At 41.6% G+C, this 20,732-nt stretch overlaps 1 protein-coding gene across 3 annotated transcripts in view; it reads left to right on the forward strand.

Moving 5' to 3' along the window:
• The window catches only part of NR3C2 (nuclear receptor subfamily 3 group C member 2), a 214,155-nt gene that overhangs the window by 163,618 nt on the left and 29,805 nt on the right, over nucleotides 1-20,732 (forward strand). For all 3 annotated transcript variants that reach the window (XM_037396421.1, XM_037396430.1, XM_037396411.1), the window contains 2 exons: nucleotides 11,729-12,067; nucleotides 12,482-12,626. In XM_037396421.1, the coding sequence (XP_037252318.1) occupies nucleotides 11,729-12,067; nucleotides 12,482-12,626 (484 nt within the window). The remainder of the gene's footprint in view (nucleotides 1-11,728; nucleotides 12,068-12,481; nucleotides 12,627-20,732) is intronic.

A 20,732-nucleotide genomic window follows, 5' to 3' on the forward strand; every position in this document is an offset into this window, starting at 1 on the left:
TTTAGTAATGGACATAATCTTCCCTGCTTAATATCCCCACAGAAGGTGCAAGGGGAGGAAGACTGTAGAACCTGAGCTCACAAGACCCATCCACCCCAACTGGACTGTAAGGGGATTTGTCAGTAGGGAAGTAGAGAAGATACTGATGTGGGGCAACTCTCCTGCTCTCAAAACCGTGCAGTTACCGTACTGGAAAGAAAGAGCTGAAGAAGCTCGTGTGTGGCTTTTGGTTCTGTCTGCACAGGAACCCAGCACACTTAGGCATGTCATTTAGACACCTTAGAGAGACATGTGCCACTCTTAGGCATTACCAGCATTTCATGCACAACTACTTCAAGTTCAGGACAATTTCGAAACTTGCCATGCTATCAGTCACAAAGAGGTGCTCCGCTTCATGAGTCAGATTATACCTATGGGTAGTACTGCAGAGTTGCATTTTCCGTGGAAAAGTGGTTAATATCACTACAGGGTGTTTCACTAATGTTCAGGGTGGTTTGTAAAGCAGGAGATTAACATGGTTATAGTCTTCTCTTTTTCTCTTTTAATTACTAACCATGAACTGGATGGTGAAAAATATGTCTGAGATGACTGCAGAAGATAAACAGCCAGCTTGTATTTCACAGATAGTGTTGCTGTTCCGGGAAGCAGGGTGGATGATTTCTAGAAGATGAAGGACAGACAGCACCACTGAACATATTAGAAATAAGGTCATTTGAGAGAAGTGTGAGTTGATAAAAACTGGGGTTATGGAAATGGTACAGATGAGAAGACAAGGTATCTCAAAATTTTTGTTACTTGGGGAAAAATACAAGTGGGAATGCAGTGTGTTACAGCGTAGCCAGAAAGACTGCAGAGGGTAGTGCAGCAAGCTGTGTTCTAGTAATAGTAGTACAAGAGCAAAATTGAGGCATTTAAAGCATGGCACACACTTTAGCATGGAGTGGAAGTGTGAGCACTCAAGATAGGGGATGAGAGGTGCTGCAGCAGTTTGCTTATTTGTGCTTTTGAAAAAAATTTGAAAAGCTTGTTGAGTACCTGTGTCTCCAGTGTAAATACGAAGGGGAAATCTCACATGCAGTAAATGCCTGCAGGACTGTATGGGGGGCAATCGAGTTGCCTTAGTGTTGTGAACAGGGTGAAGGGCGCATAAATTATGGAACAGACTTAGCATTGGGTATCAACCCAAATAAAAGCAAGAGAAAAGACTTGGATGAGGAATGCCTGCAGAAGGTTGGATGAGAATGGATGTCTTGGGAAGAAGGTTGTCGCTTGGCACAAGACAGAAACCAGTGTTCATAGCCAAGAGCATTCAGTCTGGTACAGTGGAAGATTTCAAAATCTGTTCTCCAAAGTTTCCCCAACTTTGTTTTTAACCAAATTATTACCAATGTTAGCAGTTCAAGCTGCTGATGTTTCATTGCTGCAGATGTCTTAGAGTTGTAGATGACAAATACTGCAATTGTAGGTGACCTACTCTTCGTATTCATTGTTGGTATTTTACTGCTAATCTTTAAATCTATTTGATGAATAGTCAGAACTACTGATGCATTTAGTAGACAATGCTTAGCTCCAGAATCATTGAATTTGCCATACGTTTGAAGAATGAATAAATAATCAGTATAATATGAGTTTTGGGAGCATCTGAAAGGGGCTGATTAAGATTGGCTTTCATCAACATCATAATTTTCTTTTGTCAGTTTTTTTAAGGCTTTGTTTATTGCATGATTTCAATATTTAGTAAATACATTTCTTTTGAAATTAATGCAGAAGTACAAGAGGGAGTTTTATATACCAAAAATGTTAGCTGTGAGACTGTATTATGTCAGTTTGGGATTTTATATGAAATATGTGGGGGGGAAATTTTCATACTTTAGCCATTTCTCATTAAAAAGCTTTATCAAAACCAGCTTGATTTGATTTTAACAGGAAACTACTAATTGGCATTTGGTAAAAGTTGTTCCCACACGGGGAGGAGTACCCCTATGAAACTGTTATTTTTCAATTAATTATCACTTTGAAGATTGCTGCGAAACAAGCAAATGTGTTAGACATTTTCCCTGACAACCTAAATATTCCTGTAGAACGCACATTGGAACTCAGCTTTTTTTTTGTCACTTTCGTCCGCTATCTCTTCACGAATGTGTAGCCTGAAGGTCGGCACGGGTTAAAAAGGGATTAATGCCCTCTGTTTCTTACCCAAACACTCCCCAGTGTCTTCCCCTCTTGATTGCTGTGGATGTCATTGTCCCACTCATCAGACAAGTAGGTAGCCTGAGCTTTATCATTGAGTCAGACCTCAAAATATGCAAGATCTGATCTGGGCTTTCACCTTAGTTTTTCTGAGGCAACTGTGATGGCTTCTGTGCTGTCTTTGCAAGGCTGCTTCTTTTATCTTTGCTACAAAGGCCATCCCTGTGAGTAGATCTCCGTGGCTATGGATGCACAGTCCTGAATCCTGCATGCAAAAGCCAGCGCACTGCAGAGGAACAGTGTTTGTTCCATGAGATGTGTGCAAGTGCTGTCATGAGGTGCCACCTCCCTGTAGGTGTTTGTATTTCAGCAGTCTGTATGTATAGCCATAAGTATGATCAGAAGGAGATGCAGAATTCTCATTAAAACATCATAAGATTTCTCACTAAGTGGTCACGTAATTACTTTAAATAAGTAGTTTGCTGTCATACTGGAAGGACATCAGAAGTAGGGTCCTGTTGAGGGTCAGTTCTGGCTCTGCAGTTTTACTAATTACTTGCATAATAAAGTAGAAAGTAAATATGTAAATCTACAGATGTAGAAATTCTCCTGAATCAGAATTCAAAAGCATCTTCAGTTCTAGTGTCTTAAACCAACCCGATGGCATTTTCGGTAAAGTGCAGAGGGTTAGAAGTGCAAGTTGAAGTGTACGAGAGCAAAATACCTGAGAGCAGCTGTTTATAGAGGCTGCAGTGAAGAAGCATGGTTGCATGATGATTGTATGTTAAATACAGAGTCAGCGATGTAAAATTGCTGCAAAACTAGGAAAGAGTGGTTTGATACTTGGGCATTATTATGTTCTTGTCAGAGCTGGCAAGTGCGGGCCTGATGGTTGTGTCTGGTTTTCAACACTGCTGGTCAGGGTGGTGGAGATGGGGCAAGCTTATGAAATTGTCATCTATGTTCCTTTGGTGGTTGGTAGGATTAGTGGTGTCTGTGTCCTTCCCGATAGATACATCTCTCTTCTTGACAATCTCCAGTGTGGAAGTCTCTGCTCTGTCCCTTGATTACCTATTCTAGTTTTTCACAGACCTTTACATTTATAAAGCTTTCCTTAACATCTAAACTGAATCTTCCTTCCTGAAATTTCATATTGTGTGCCTGAAGAAAGGTGTATACAGGCTAGAGACTGCCCAAGGAAGAACAAGGATAATAAGCTTAGAAAGAAACATAAATCTGTAAGGAACAGCTGAAGAAACTCAATTTATTTTAGTGTAGAAGAGAGAAATGTATTAAGGCGGCCACGATACCAGCCTTTCAATACAAAAAGTAGTGTGAAAGAGGGGATGGGAATGATAAGTTTTTCTTTATGGCCACTGGGGGAATGATGAAGAGAAATCAACTTTACTGCAAGAAAAAATGATGTGACATTGGAGATATTGGGGAAAAACTCAGTGGTTAGATGTTGGAGGAAGATGGGGGATATTTCAGAATTTCCTTTATTGGAGATAAATAACATACTGGGTTGGGCAAAGTATAGTTGATCCTGCTCAAAGCAAGAAGATAAACTGCGTTCACATATATTGTTTCTGTCCTTTATAGTGCCGTGCTGGAGCAGCATTGCACTGCATAGTATATTAAAATCTGTTCCAAACAAAACAAAATGCAAACACTTCAGAAATTGTTGTATAAGTAAGCAAAGTAATAAGCAGGGAATATTTACCTTGTTACAGTCAGTGTTATTAGTAGCTTAAATCCAACTAGAATAAAGAACCAAAATATGTTCACATGAACACAATGAAAATAGTGTACAATTATATAGGTAAAACGTGCATTCGAAGCCCTTTCTTTCATGTGTGCTGTGTCTCCCTTTTTGGTATAAATATAAAAAATGAATGTGAACCAAGAACAAGAGTTACATTTATGGATGTGCCGGGATCTTTGCAGGGTCTGACCAAAGGCAAATAAAATGTGACATACCCATAGATCAGACTTCATGCGTGTTTATTCCTTGTCTTTAAGCTGTCCAATCCTGTCAGATTAAAGTGTTACCTATTAATTAGTAAGCAGTTGTGAATGATTTTGGCAGTGCCAAACTGTCATTATTTCAGTCATGCCTACCGTTTCATTCTACTGAATTCAATCACTGGCTTGGAGCTTATTCTCCAGTAAAAGCTTGCTTCTGCTGGTGGAGGATAAGAAATTAGGAGCTTTTCATTGCTTTGTTAATTAAACTGTACTGATTCCTCAGGCTCACAGCAAGTGATACCATTTTTTTGTCACTTTCTATCTCCTCTAGGTCACAGTTGTCAGAAACAGATTTTAAAATTTATTTTGCTGTGTGAAAGCAGGACCTTTACTTTCTTCCTCACCAGCTGCAGTCTTCCTTTCTGTGTATATTTAGACAAACTACTTGGTCCCTTCAGCATATACCAAATGCCACTGCAGAATTCACCCTTGGAAGGCCACTACTTTGCAATAGTAAAGTCCTTCTGGTGGTGTGTCTTACATGATAAAGTAATCTTGCACTCTCCTTTTACATCCCCTGTACAACCTGTCCCCATGCTTTTCATTCGCTTCCTTCCCTTGGTCTGTCTTGTCAAACCAGTGACTCATCCGCTTGTCTGTGTGTCTCCCAGATCTGTTCCTGGCCCTTCCTCTTATGCATGGGGTAACACTCAGGCTCACATTTAGAGGTTCTTTAGCTACCACAACTCTGCCTGAAAAGCAGTAGTTCACTTCTCAAAGCGGGTCGTTGATTTATGGAAGCTTTAGCATCTCATCTTGGTTATTCCCTTCTTTGTTCCCTTAAGAATAGAGGGTGCATGCCTGAATGCACTTTGTAGAGGGGATGGGATGATGCTATAAGATCTTGTTTGCGTTACTGCTTTTCACTTTATTCCATGCATTTGCATGTGTGTGTGTGTATATATATATTATATATATATATAATGTCTGTATTATTATCTAGAAATTTCTCAGCAAAATCTCATACCCATTGTGCTAGACACTTACGTGAAAAAATGTCTGTACCAAGCTCACAATTTTCATGTATGTCAAGATACAACAGATTTGGGGAAGGGAAACACTATTTGTGGTAGCAGTAAAATAGCTAATGAGAACAGATGTCAGCTCACTGAAGTAAGTGAGGCAAAGGCACCAGGCAAACGTGACGAAAAGATTCAGAGGAAGAAAAAGTGGCATTTTGATGGAGCGTTTATCTGTACCGAGGTGGAATCAAGCAACCAGGTGTGTATGCTTGGTAAGAGCTCAGAGGAGAGTCTACCCAAAGGCTGTTACGGCTGCATCGAGGAGAGCATGGACAGCTTGAGCCTTTGGTGACTCTGGTGCAGCAAGGTGCCATAGGTTGCTTTTGGAGAGGAGAGGCAGGCAGCAGCAGAGGGGTGTGCAGGAAAGCCCTCAAGCATTTGGCGTGGGGCGGAGGGCAGAAAGCAGACAGCTGCTGAGGTTGGGAAGGAAGTGGTGTTTGTAGCTCTGGCGCAGAGCTCAAGTAGTGAGGTTGGGACCTGGATGGACCAGCTCACGTGCTTGAAATGCAGGTGTACACTGGCATGGTGTACAGAGCCAGCGCAGGTAAAGGTGGTTGGAGTGCTTTTGTTTTGCAGCGTATTGTCTGCCCTCAGACTGCCTAGATCACTGGTAGTACTGTACGTACTTTGAAATAATCCCAAATTATACCCTGTTAGATGTGCATATTATGATTTTTTTTCTCCCTTTGTCTTTTACATGTACTTACTCATATTGCCACTTTCTCTTATCCTTTACCTCTTTTTTTAAACCTCCATCTCTTTCTGTGTTCTGTGCTGGGTCCGTTTTGGTTTCCTTTTCCTTCTGCTGATGTTCTCTGCTTTACGCTACAGGTAGCATATGTTCCTATAATGTGCTTTTGGTAATCACTTACTGATTCAAAGTTGTTCTGCAACATGGATAGAATAAAGATCAGTTGGGTCAGGATCAGTTTGGTGCTGGCTCTGGCAGAGTTTTACCTTGGAGATAAATAAAGCCCATAGTCATCTGTATCATGTCTTTAGCTATGCAAATAATAATTGGTTTTTGATAGGTAGCAAAACAAGCTGTGAATATCATCTTTTTTAAAAACAACCAAAACCACCTGATTGTAGGGGATTACCATTGCAAGTCTTGTAATTCACTCTGTCTAGAACTATAGATAATTTTCTAAACTTCAGATTTCGCTTTAGAGCACTGGATGCTAGCATGAATTTGCAGAGCATTTTAGATAGCTCATTTGCTAAATTTGAGCATGGATACAATTCTGCAAACAAGATATTACCCTGTTATAACGCTCCTGAGTGAAATCATAATATTTATGTGTTCTTTTACCTACTGTTGATAGCACTTTGACATTTTTTGGATCCCATTTTTTTAACAATGATGATGATGAAAATTATTATTTTTGAGCCTATGAAAAATAGTTATTAGGTGCGTGGCTGTGTGGAGTCTATAACTTAATTTGTGTATATCCCCTGGGGACAAAGGGAGTATAGGTTAGCTCCCTCTAGACCCACCTTGTATAGAATGTGTAAGTTTGCTATGGTATTTTTTTAAAGGGTGTATAGTAGTTTACCTGCCTGGTAACTACCCTAAAACTTCAAAGTTAACCTTTAAAAACTGGGAATGCCATAGATTTGTAGCTGATTTTCACCTTACTCAGAAGACAATGTACGATAGGGTCACATCCAGTTAATATCCTGATATTTGACCTAAAGTAGCATTCAGTGTTGCAGATGACCAGAAGCTTATTCTGTTTTCCAGGTAGCACAAAAACTCCCAATCCTGAAATCACAGGCCTCCCCATTTCAGCTTTGTGACGGGAGTCTTAGAGATGAAGGGCCAGTACTAAAGAACCAGTTGTCCACATCTGAATTCACTCCAGTCTCCTGCCAACAGCTGTTTTCAAATGATTGAGTCCCGTCTTTCTGCTAGATCATAAGGCTGAGGCTGTGGTAAGCAGGGGAAAGGTCCTGATTTGCTTTACAGTGCTTAACAGTACAGTCTTAATGGTGCTCAAGGCTGTGCTAAACTGCTTTTAATATGGCATCTCAGCCTTCCTTAGTGTCTCTGCAGCAATGCCACCATCCCTTTCTAGGCAGGTGGGGCTGGCATTGGTGTCCATGGGCTCCTTTCGTTTAGGTCTTCCAAGCATGTGGAATAACGCGTGGTTTTGCAGAATTTGCAGGTTTTTCTTTGAAATGTTGGACACAGGCCTGCTCATACTAAGTCTGGGTAAAACTGTGCCTGTTGCTTCCAGAGGAATGGGGACTGCTCTTTGTGGTCAGACTTGTAGCTTGTTTATTCCTCTGTTATACTGTAATTTATTGTTAGAGCTACAGAGGAGGTCTGCTGGATGTGCCTTTTTAAAGTCCAACTTTATATGCCTTTTCAGATGCTTCATCTTATTTTTAATTATTTTTATTGCAACATAACAAGACCTTGTAAAATACTTACTCAACAAAAGTCATGTCAGATATTTGAGGTGTTAACCTTAGGTATATCTGCAGTGTGGCTTTCACCATTGTTTCTTTTTCTTCAACTCTTAGTCTATCTCAGGTGATTTAAAAATACAGGGATTATAATACAATAACCTGGCTGCAATAACGCTTAACAGGGGAGGGGCAAGAAGTCCTGCAATTAGAGATAATATGCAGTCACTGGCCGTGCAGCCATTTGGATACAAGTCTTGTCCCAACCCCAAACAGGCTTCAGACTTCAGCTTTGCGACGTGAAACGCCCCGTGCACGCCCCACCCCTTGGTCTGCGTGGAGAGCCTGCTGCTTCTTGGCTGTTTCCGTGCGGCCGTCCTGATGAACATGGCTTTTACCCGCAGATTCAGAGGTGGCTTTGTTGGTTTTATGGTTGGTATTGCAGTTAGAGAGCAAATGTGAAACGCAGCTTCAAAAGACCGGATCGGAGTGCATACTGCTCAGAGTTTGTGTTTAATCTTTAGTTGTTGGTTTCTGTGGGAGTTACCAAACCAGTTGAGCTACAGCACTGGCATGAAGCCCAATGAAAAATACAGTTTTCTTCACTGTAAACATGACTGTCAAGCAGTAATGTTTTTCTCAGCTTCATTTTAAAGGCATTATAATGGAAGAAAATGAAACTAAAACACATTTTTATGCCAGTATTATACATGGAAGAATGTATAATTCTTTTTTCTTTTAATGAAAAACTCGTAGAAAAGGGAAGATACAAAATTATGTCTTAATAAATATGTAATCAGTTATCTGTGTTGCTAGCTACTTGATGGAGTAGGTAAACCAATACATTTCTTATTGTGGTGTGCTTATGGTGTGAATGCTTGGGGTTTTGCCTCTGCAGACATGAAAGATGTGAAGTTCTTCACTTTCACTCCTACTTTGATAACAGGAAAAAAAATAGTGCCTGATAAAACTTAATGAATAATAACAGCAAACACTAATCTTTATCCAGTCTTTCAGGCTTATTTTTAAACTCTTCAGTGGCCAGTAGCTCTGTTAATTCATCATCAATTATTCTGCTGAACTTGGCCATCCTTGCTTTGCTTTTGGGATTTATTTTCTTGAAAAATGTGTAAGTTCAGCTTTGCCTTTCTAAGATAAATGCTAACTATATTTAATGCTCACGGTGATTTCACTAGGACATCGTCATGTAGATGTGACTGCACCAAACGGGTAACAGCAGCATTTTCACTTACTTTTCAGAATTAAATTTATTGGTGTTGTCTGCTTTGCCTGTAACTCCCTCCATTTTATTCTGCAGAGTGAGGAAAAAGCTTGTTTAACAAAATGTCTGATCAGCTGCTCCTTTGTAAAATGGCTTTCTGGGTACTAGGAACGGAAATTACATCTGGAAGAATGGATGTCTGCATCGGTGTAACTTGATGCACCGGAGAATGAAAAAACCTTCAGTTGTTCTTCATTGTTTGAATGAGCTTTTTTAAGAGTTTTGTAATAGAAAAGTAAGAAATAGGGTTGGAAGGGACTTTTATAAGGGTCTTCTAGTCTGTCCTGTCTCTTGAGACAGAATCAGCTGCGGTGAAACCTTTCCTGACAGATACTTGTCTTGTGTTTTCCTTATAACCTCAAATCACAGCGATTCCGGTGTTTCCCTGTGTAATCTGTGCTAATACTTCAGGTAATTAGGAAGTTTTTAAGTATATGTGGATAGTTGAACAGTAGAACTTGAAACTAAATTTTATTAGATCTGGCACATTTTTATTTGAATATCTAACCCTTTTACTAAAAAAATCAACCCACCTGACTTGTTCTGATGTTTGCAGGCACAGAGAAATTAAGTAATTGTTGAAAGCAGACATACATGCTGCAGGTGAATTAATGAAATGCTTTCCAGCTCTCCGAAAGAAAAGTGGTGCAAATTACAGAAGGATCTCTGAAGTTGTTTGTAGATCTCCTGAGTGACGTTAATGCTAGAATCAGCCAGGAAGATCCTCCTTTCATTGTGTGATGGAAACACCACCAAACTGGTGTTTGGATTTTGCGCTTAATGGCTTGGTGCGATCCGTGTGGCAGTAGTAATGAGTTGTATTCAGGTTTGGAAGATGATAGTCAAGGTGCAGCTGTTTGGCTTGGCGCCTTTAAGATCTTGCGTCTGAACGGTAACATCCCTGTTTTCTATAGCAATGTCCCATGTTTACCCTAACAAATAAGCTTTTCTTTTGGATCTTGGGATGAGCCAGCTCCTCAGAGTTCAAGGTACTGTCCCAGCAAGGAAGTGTTGAAAACAACAGGCTATTGTTGCGCTTGGGCGTGCATTGTCCTGGACCCTGGGTGTCAGTATCCTGCCTCACAGGCACTGAGCTCAGGCGCAGCCGCCGGCTCTGGGCAGGCAGCCCCACTTTCAAGGAAGCAGTAAAACACTAATGGCTGCTATCGTCAGCAGCGGTCTCAGGGCAGCAGCAGCTCTGCCGTTGAGGAGGGTTTTCTTAAAACGTGTGGTTTAAGGAGTTTTTAGAAGAGTAATGAGGTAGTTCTGTGGATCTTTGTGGGGAGTTTTCTGCACCCATGGTAGGAGGAGTGGGAAACAGCACATAGAGCACGTGTTGAAAACTTCCCAGGAGGCAGTGGCATGGCGTGCTGAGCTACAGTGGAAATGAATGTTGCAATAATGGAGAAGAGAAGAGGGCTGAGATCGAGATGGGCCAGAAAGGATCCTGAAACTGCAGAAAAGGCACTATATTTAAGGAAAGGTTGGGGGGGGGGGGCATGGGGTGGGTAATTGATGACAGGGGAAAAACCTTGAGGAGATAGACTTGGGACAGGACACGGACTAAGAATGGTGTTTGCAGTAGTATTCTAAGTAGGAGAGAGACAGACTCATAATTACTGATGCCGGTAAAAGGGATGTTGCAATAATCACGAAACAGGAGAATAAAATTCAAGACAAGGATTTTAGCTGTGTACAGCTAGATAAGAAAGACTATATCTGAGAGAAGTTACTCTGAAAGAGCTGCAAACATATAAATTAGTTCATTATTTACTGATTTTAAAGATTATTTTAGTTAGGTTTTCCTGTCACTAAAAGTGGGGTGACGGGCTTTTGGTTTGGCTTTCTTATGTGTGTTTTTGTAATTTAATTATCTTGCTTTTTATTTCCCATTCTTTCCTCACAGTATGAGATCATTTTGCTGGGGTGTGAGCAGGGGTTTGTGCCTGCTTCCATATCTGTGCTTCACATGGCAAAGTTGGGAAGACAGCCCACAGAGAATGGCTGGCATCTCTGCAGAGTGGAGGCGCACTAGCGTTGCTGTCCTCTAAGTAACTTAGTAAAGAAAAGGAGGGAGGGTAGCACTGAAGAAAAAAAGAAAAGGGAAGGCAGATAATAAGAGAAATGTTGATAGTAGTGAGAAAGGTGTTACACAAGACTTGGTATTTTTTTCTTTAACTGGGTAAATATTTTAGTGTTACTTCTCAGAACTACTCAAGAGAAGGGGACACAACTCTTATGGGAAGTATCAAAGCGGCAAAAGCAAAGGGATTTGACTAGCTTAGGCTGTTCAAAATTGATTGACTGTATTTCTTCAAGCTGAGTCGCAGCCAGGGTGGGTAGTAGGATGCAAAAGCTTAGGAGGGCTCCGGGTGTGCTAATTTAGGCATTGCCAGGGAGATTTCTTTTGGTCACCAAATGAAATGGAGAATGTGAATTGCAGGCTTGTAGGTGATAAATGATTCATTTAAGCTACAAAACTACAAAATTCTAAAATGTTTAATCGGCACCAACCACAGTAACTAGGATGTTTTACGCAGGTCTGTATGGAGACAGATACTGGACATTGTGTCACTCACAAAAATAGCCAGTAGAGCAATAAGTATAAGCTTATATGTGTCTTCTGGTCCTCTTTGCAGAGTAATGACGCTGCAGGCAATGGGGTATTTCTTAAGGTCCTGCATCTATTTCACTTGAGAAGTTTGAGATGATATTTCTGCTTCCGTTTTCTGTAAAGCCAGGGTTACACTGGCTTTCTGTACTAACTCAGTTCTTGTGCTGCTCATCTTCACAGCCCGGAAGTCCAAAAAGTTGGGGAAATTGAAAGGGATGCACGAGGAGCAGCCACAGCAGCGACAGCAGCCACCACCCCAGAGCCCCGAGGAAGGGACGACGTACATCGCGCCCATGACTGAGCCCTCTGTAAACACAGCACTTGTCCCTCACATGTCTGCTATCTCACCAGCACTTACACCCTCTCCTGTTAAGATCCTTGAAAGCATTGAACCGGAGATTGTGTATGCAGGGTATGACAGTTCGAAGCCAGACACAGCAGAGTACCTGCTTTCCACCTTAAACCGCTTGGCCGGCAAGCAGATGATTCAGGTGGTGAAGTGGGCAAAGATACTTCCAGGTACGACCACAAGGCATTTGGTGAAATTTCTCCTCACTCTTTATTTTAGCTTAATGAACTATTTGCTTGACAAATTGCATGTTTAATCTGTGGGCCGTGTTGAAAACCTTCACAGGGGAGTGTGAGATGAACATCTGAGAGAAGATCATTGGCTTTTTTGATTTATGTAATGTTTGTTTCGTATGTGTGTGATCAATATTTTAAAAGCTTTCATTCTGAATAATAGCCTCTTTAGAAGAAAACATGTTTTGTCACTGGAATGAAAAATTATGGTTTTGTGTTTTCAGAAATATACTTTGTGGGAGCGTTGTTCATTAATACTAGAAAAATAATGAGCAATATATTCAGCACTGGTTTGGCCAACCCTTGTAGAGCACAGTGTAGTTCATCATTATTTTCTGGTTTGATCTCTAGGATTTAGAAACTTGCCTCTCGAGGACCAAATCACTTTAATTCAGTATTCATGGATGTGTCTGTCATCGTTTGCCTTGAGTTGGAGATCATACAAACATACAAACAGTCAGTTCCTCTATTTTGCTCCAGACCTGATCTTCGATGAGTAAGTATTCCTTAATGGTCCTTTTCAGTTCAGGCTGGAAGGATTACTGTGTCTTTGGTTTTTAGGCATACCTGCAGTCTAAGAAAATTTCAGCTAATTCCAGCTTAAAAAGTAGCTTAAATTCTTGTTTTCAATTGGCGAGGCTTTGGTAGTGCCATCCACTTCTCCTTATGTATGTGGATGTGTTCTCAAACTAGGACCATTCTGCTGGTTTGAAATTTGGCTAATACTTGACCAAGACTTATAGAAAAAAACATGTTTTGGTATCTACTGGAGCTGGGAAAAATACCCAACTTCTAGGAAATGTGAATGTTTAAATTGCCAGTTTTTTTCAGAGCAGTCATATAATGGTGCCTTTGTGAACAATATACAGCTGTTCAATGTGTTTTCTTGACAGTCTTAATTACCCTTCTTTGCAACCATGAAAGAAGCCAAAATGTTTTTTCAGTAATGAAACATAACTTCTTTTATGATGCATTCAGATGAAAAGAAGGATCAACCAAGGAACTATTTCTTCTGAATATGTGTGTTCCTTCATATTTTAAGTTTGTGTTTTAGTGCTTTGCTTTTGATGAGTGTAATTTAATTTCTGTTCCATTTGCCTAGTGTTTATTCTGAGACAGTAAAGTCAAAATTTAAGCAAATACACAGGTAGTCAAGCTGGGGTCACATGATATGCTTGTCCCAGAAGGTTTAGTGTGTTTTTTCTAGAGGTAAAAAATGAGACATAATCAATAGGATATGGATGCTCTTGAAGAAAAACAAAAACAGGAAAAGAATGAACAAAAAATAACCACTTAGTCTCCTGAAGCATTCTGAAATGTTTTTCTTGGAGAAGACGCTTTTTCACTGTCCATCTTAATAGTCTTTCTTTGATTTAGGAATTCCTAAATAATTAATGCATATGAGATTGGTTCCAAAGCAGTGAGCAATATCAAAGTAGAATTGTTTGGTTTGGAGGGGGGGTGGGGTGGGGGGTGGGTGGGTTTTTTTTACCTAAGAGGAGGAATTGGTGATTCACTGGTTGAAAATGTAGTGTCAGCCATTTTCTTGTCAAAAGCACCTCCACTGTGACTTGGACATCAGAGGATCATCACAGAAAAGGTATCTGTAGCTAAAGCTAAGTGAAAATGTGAACTTTGAAGAGTTTAGTTCTCCTGGGGAAATGCAGACTAAAAGCTCAAACAGAGAAGCAGCTTCCCCTCATCTGAAGAAAGTCAGTCGAGGGGTCAAAATTTATTGGACCGGGAAATCAATCCCACTTGCAAATAAAAGTGTATGTGCATTGCTAGCATTCTTGATACAGTAGCTAGAAGCAGCTTCCAGAAGTTGAGATCATTTTGTGAGTTTTATGCTGCAAGCCTTGAAGGTAGGTGCCTGCAGAATTATACTGAGGTTGAGCTGGAATCTGGTTGGGAAAAGGAGTGCAGTGTCATGGAGTACGAAATAATAACATACAAAATCAAATACGTAAGTAATATGGGGGTCTGGTCATCTACATATTTAACAATGTACTCATTGTAGAGCTATCAAAGGTAGCAGAAGGCAGGTGTTTCTAAAGAGAAGAAAAATGAATTAATACAAGCTGTGTTGAGCTGTGAGATGCGGAACAGGGGCTTTTGAAGTAGCTAATCAAAGCAAGCAATTTCCTTGGAGGTAAATGGGTAGGAGTTCAGTGCTTATTTCAGAACAGTGATGGACACATCTCTGGAATGAAAGGGGGTTTCTCACTTCGCTTGTGTTTCATACTCGATTGGAATTGTGGGAGACATTTGTTCCCAGTTTCTCACATTTCCGCCCAGGGTGGTAGTTGTGAGACTACATTTGAAGTCTGAGTTTTGGGCTCCTCAGCACAGGAAATTTTTTGAGAAACTGCAGAGAGCCCTGTAGAGGTTGTCTAAGGTGGTCAGGGACTCTCTGGGACAGCAAGGGAGCTGGGCTTGTGCAGGCAGGGGAATACCGTGCTGGGTGCAGAGGGGATTTAACTGCAGCCTTCAGTTTCCTGATGAGTTGCAGAAAAGGTGGAGTCAGACTCTTAATGGAGATGCGCAGTGGGAGGATGAGAGGCTGCAATCACAATTCTGGAACAACAAACTGCCTCCTGGGGATCAGGAGAAGAAATGTCATGAGGAGATGGTGAAATAGCAGAGCATGTACCCAGAGAGACCCTGGAGTCTCTGAAGGTGTCCAAGCCTTGACTAGGCAAAGCCCGAGCAGCCTGCTTCAACTTTGACATCACCCCTGCTGCGAGCAGGGGGGGGTGACTTAAGACCTCCAGAGGTCCCTCCAAAGCTACATTATTTTGTGATTCCAAGTTCAAGAGATGCAGTGCTTTTCCCAATTTTGACGTAAGGTCAGAGGTGAATTACTGGAATTCTACAAGTCAGCCAGTACAGTTCAGTGTAGAAAGCATTCAGATAAGCACAAAACAGTTTATATCCCTGCTTTTGAAAATACATTCCTTTGAATTATTGATCTGGAATTACTGAAGGCTAGTCTTACCTTTACTTTCTGAGTACCATGGACTTGGAAATATGGTGTGTAGTTATAAACATGGGCCTTCATTTCTGTGCCATGCGGTTTATCAGACCTCCCTAAGCTTCACTAGGTGCAACTTTTGGAGTGTTTTACTACCCTTGGCATTTTAGAACATGTATTAGTCCTAAATATGGAGTCCTAAGACATGCAGGTCTTAGGGAGGTGCTTTAAAATGACTTTTCCTTCTGCTGGCTTGAGAGAGTTATGTTCCTGTTACCACCTGTCCAAGATTTTCTTGATATTTCTTTATATTGTTTCTGGAGAGGTCATTTCCCATCTCTCTGTAAGAAGTAATGAGGAAGGACCCTGGTGCCCAGAGGGTTCAGCATTTTCTTCAACGAATAGTTTTAAAATAGTGAAAGTAGAGGTTGGCATTAGCAAAATTTTCTTGCTTTGTTTTACATTAAATGAATTTTCCGTTTACTCTTAACTGCTGTGAATAAAAGGAAGTTGTTATGTTTCTGGAAGGCCATGATACATGATCTTGTTTTCTTTCTTATTCTGAAGGCCTGTAAACAAAGTGAATAACAAATGAGGGTCTCTGTTGTTAATAGCTGTTAAATGTACCTTTGATTGTATAAATACAGTGTGAAATGCCTCCCTACTAATACGTGGTTTGATTTCCTGTTAGGCTTATGGAAGGCTGGAAATATTTGTTCGCCTTCATTTATTCATGCTACGTATCTAATTAAGTGTACTGTTTGTCTTTATGGATCATGCATATATTCCATTGCTTTAATTTGGCTTAAGTAAATGTGAAGATATGAACTGGTGGATAAGAAAATGGCTGCCCAGCCGGTTACAGAAATACCTGAAAACAGCCTGAAAAGAGACATAAAATAGACCAGTGTATTTTATATTGTGTTTGTGTAAGTTACTGTATGTGTGGATTTTTTTAATCCATTTCTTCTGTAGCGTAGTGGTTGTAATCAAAACTAGTACTCTGTATATATTGCTTTAGTTTTAATCCACAGTAAATCTTTTAAAAGACCGTCTTGTATGTGACACCACATAATTCCTGTTGCAGGTAAACACTTTTAAAGGATGACTGTTGCATATGTAATAACACTGAAAAGATGTTGCAATAATGTTCTTAAGGCTGCAAGCTCAAATCCGAGAAGTTGGAAAACTCCAAAATTGAGGTGGTTTGTGAAATCATAGTTTGAGATGTTTGGGTACGTGCTTTGAAGACTGTATCCATAACCAAACCTTAAAGTTATTGTTATCCCATAATATTTTTCCAGTGTGATTCCTTCCTTTTTGTATCGATCAGGTTGGATGAATTGTTGGGATGATACAGGATTATGTAGTGAGAGACTGTTGGATTTTTGCTTCATTTGTTGCTGGCAAGGAAGCCTTACCTTGAATGGATCTAGGGATTTGGGAGAACAAGAGACATATTAACAGGGAAGATTTTCTTAAAACATGGCAAAAGACTATCCCTGATTCAAGACGCAGGCTCTGAGACATTTCAGGTTCCTACTGCAAAGTAACAGAAACCCCACAGAAAAAAAAATGGCTGTTATTTAACTTGAGGAAGAGAGAAAATTTCTCTTAAGACTTCACCAAAGACTTTAGCTGAAATTTTCTAATCTAATTCAACCTGAGGCAGGCATATGTATGGACAATGTAAGTCCAGAGCATTAAATTGGTAAAATTATACACAGTTGAAAGCAGGAGACTGAGTGGTGCTGCTTGGAATGGGTGCAAGAACAAAGCAAGGGAAGTAGCAAAATACAGTGTTCTCTAATGCCAGCTTATTTTCAGGGATTCTGTCTGAAACTGTGCAAAATGAGCTGTTTGCTACAGGGAATAGCCTAAAACTTGATTTTTAAGATGTGGTCCTGGAAGGTAGGGAAGTTAGTTACAAATCCCCTTGGTCTCTCCTTTACTAGGTGAATGAATCATTGAACTAATAGCCAAAATGACTTTCTGTCTGGCTGTGTCCTTTAGAAGGAAGAGTCCCCATTTTTTATAAGAGGTGACGTGGCAGTTTAGGACCTAGGAGAAATGTGATAATCTGAATCTTTCAATAGTGGGAGTTTGTGTTTGCAGTGCAGAAGTCAGATGCCTAAGTCCCAGAGGAAGGCAAGGAATGCTCCTTGCTCACATTTCTGCAACAGGCTCAGGCAGTTGCTGTCCTGCTGGCTAGTGGTGGCAACTTCCCAGGTATCTGCTTCCACCCATACAATTGAGGGCATCAGCTGGCAACCTTTCAGAGACTCAGGAAGGGATAGAAAGCATTTATGAGTGCAGCATTGCCAACAGAAACCCGGCAGGAGCCAAGACATGGTGCAGACAGGGATCCTTGCTCCCCTGACATGGGAAACCAGTGGGAGTGGTGGGACATGGTCTGTCTTTCAGGGCCATGGCTTGTACGCCCAGCACATATCTTCCTCCCAGCTGGAGGCCAGAAACTGCATCCCTCACGACAGTCTGTCCTACTTATCCATCCCTTCCTTTAAGGATGAGGGATGGTAGTTTTTCATCTCTCCATAGGGCAAACCCCCTGCTGATGGCATTGCTGGCAAATATTAAGTCAAGCCTTTTTGGCACATGTTGGTTTCTGCTGGTGTAAAGAAACCAAAGGGACACCCTGATGCTGGGGTTCCCCTGCAGATCTAAATTTTTCTTTCAATTTTAGGTTTTACATGGTCCCTGTGTAGACTTCTAAATCCTTGGGGACTTATGAAGAGACTCAAATTTCAAAATTGTGTACTATTTTTAGGAAAATTATCCAAATTATTTACCGTTCCAGACTTACCTAGCTGTAAAATAGCAATGATGTGGGATACTGAAAGCGTTCAGTAATGCTGAGAGACCATGTTGAGAAACTTTATTACATTAAAGTACAGCATCAGTATTTCAACAGTATTTTGTGGATGCACCAAATGATTAACATGCTGTGTATTTCCTTGCCTCGTTGATTTTTCTTGGTTTGTCATAGAACCATAGAATCATTTAGGCTGGAAAAGACCTTTAAGATCATCAGGTCCAACTGTTAACCGAGCACTGCCAAGTCCACCACTAAACCATGTCCCTAAGTGCCTTTTAAATACCTCCAGGGGCGGTGACTCAACTGCATCCCTGGGCAGCCTGTTCCAATGTTTGACAACCCTTTTGGTGAAGAAATTTTGTCCAATATCCAATCTCAACCTCCTCTGGTGAAGCTTGAGGCTGTTTCTTCTTGTCCTGTCACTTGTTACTTGGGAGAAGAGACCGACCCCCACCCGCCTACAGCCTCCTGTCAGGCAGTCGCAGAGAGCGATAAGCCCCCCCAGGCTCCTTTTCTCCAGGCTAAACACCCCGGCTCCCTCAGCCGCCCCTCACAACACTTGTGCCCCAGCCCCTTCCCCAGCCCCGCTGCCCGTCTCTGGACACGCTCCAGCCCCTCAGTGTCCCTCCTGCAGCGAGGGGCCCAAACCTGAACACAGGATTCCAGGGGCGGCCTCACCCGTGCCCAGTGCAGGGGGACGGTCACTGCCCTGGTCCCGCTGGCCACGCTGTTGCTGACACAAGCCGGGATGCTGCTGGCCCTCCTGGCCACCTGGGCACGGTGCTGGCTCATGCCCAGCCGGCTGCCCACCAGCACCCCCAGGCCCTTTCCCCCCAGGCACTTCCCAGCCGCTCTGCCCCGGCCTGGAGCGCTGCGTGGGGCCGGTGTGACCCCAGGGCAGGACCCGGCACTCGGCCTTGTGGAACCTCATACAAGTGGCCTGGGCCCGTGGATCCAGCCTGCCCAGACCCCTCTGCAGAGCCTCCTGCCCTCCAGCAGATCAGCACCCCTGCCCAGCCGGGTGTTGGCTGCAGACTCGCTGGGGGTGCACTCGATCCCCTCGCCCAGATCACAGACCCAGATCACACGAACCAGGACCGGCCCCAGCGCTGAGCCCTGGGGAACACCACGTGTGCCCGGCCGCCAGCTGGATGTGGCTCCATTCCCCACCCCCCTTTGGGCTCGGCCAGCCAGCCAGCCTTTTACCCAGCCCAGAGCGCACACGTACAGGCCGCGAGCAGCCGGTTTCCCCAGGAGATGCTGTGGGAGATGGTGTCAAAGGCTTTAGTCTAGGTAGGCAGCATCCACAGCCTTTCCCTCATCCACTAAGCAGGTCACCTTGTCATAGAAAGAGATCAGGTTAGTCAAGCAGAACCTGTCTTTCATAAACACCTGGCTGGGCCTGATCACCTGGTTGTCCTGTACTTGCCGTGTGATGGTGCTCGGGATGATCTGCTCTGTAACCTTCCCTGGCATTGAGGTCAGACTGACCAGCCTGTAGTTCCCCAGATCCTCCTGGCAGCATCTGCAGCATAAAGAATAAATCATAGGTACATAAATGTGCAGGTTCTGAATTTCTTGGCCGTTGTACTTTCTTCTGTCATTGGCTTTTTACAGAGATTTTTACTCTAGTCAAAGACTTGAGAGTTTGCCTGATAAAAACAGCACTATATATTGTGTGAGGTACCCAGAATTATTAAAGTGAACTTGAAAAATCTAATGTAAAACTAGGGCCAGTTTTCTCAAGTGTTTCAATTGGCAACGTCTTTTTTCCATCTCTGAAGTTACTGTATTACTTCATATACAGCTCAGTCTTTACGGTAAAAACATTTCAGTGGAGGCTGCAGTTTACTGAATATTATGGAGAAAACATTAAGAGCAGAATATACCAATTGACATATTGGTTGATGCTTTTGACTAATAAGGCAAAGCTTCAGGCTATGGATTTTGAACTAAGAAGTGGCTGTCCTTTCATTATTGCCATTTGGGGCAATTATGACACTACTGGCCACTTTTCTAGTTTGTAGTGCAGTATGGATGGCTTTTTCATTATAAAATTCAATCATCAACTGCAGATATTTTTAAGTTACCCAATAATACTATGTATGTAATGTAGTTTAACAAATTAACAAAGATAACTGCAAAGTAATATAAATCCTTCCTTTAAAGTGGAAGACAAATTTCAGTGAAATAAAAATGTAGTATTGACAGGATCTTTCATGCTGTGTCATTGGCAGTTGCCCCAAGCGTGAAGTTACAAAATGTAAAAGCAGTCAGAGGTTGATATTAGCAATAGAGGAAAAATAGAGAATGCATTTTTCAAATGAGAAAGTTGATGTAGAGCAAACGAGGTAGAGAGAGGCGGGGGAAACAGCTTCAGTACATGGGGATTTCTGTGATGTTTCTGTGCTAATAATGTCATGGGATGTGAATGGACAAAGGATTTTGTAACATTGAGGAAAGTTGTAAAATAAAATTAATCAAGACATAGCTCAGTTGAATAGCTAAGATTTTATTTAAAATCTGCATTTATTGATTATGTGTATTTTATTAGTAAATACCATGTTCGTTGTCTTTGCATTACGTTCCTAATATCCTCTCATACTTGTAGAAGCTGGGGCCATTAGGATTTGGTGCATAAGCCAGTGCAAGGATACATCTGACTCTGTGCCCTTTTGGTGCTGAAGCCTGTAAGTCTTCCTGGTATTCTGATTTCTATGGTAACAGCAGGAAGATAAACGTGATAAAATAAGCTGAATCTTTAAGAACAGCAGATTTATTTTTTTTTAACC

This window comes from Falco rusticolus, chromosome 1 (genome assembly GCF_015220075.1).
Source record: "Falco rusticolus isolate bFalRus1 chromosome 1, bFalRus1.pri, whole genome shotgun sequence".
Taxonomy (NCBI): Eukaryota; Metazoa; Chordata; class Aves; order Falconiformes; family Falconidae; genus Falco; species Falco rusticolus.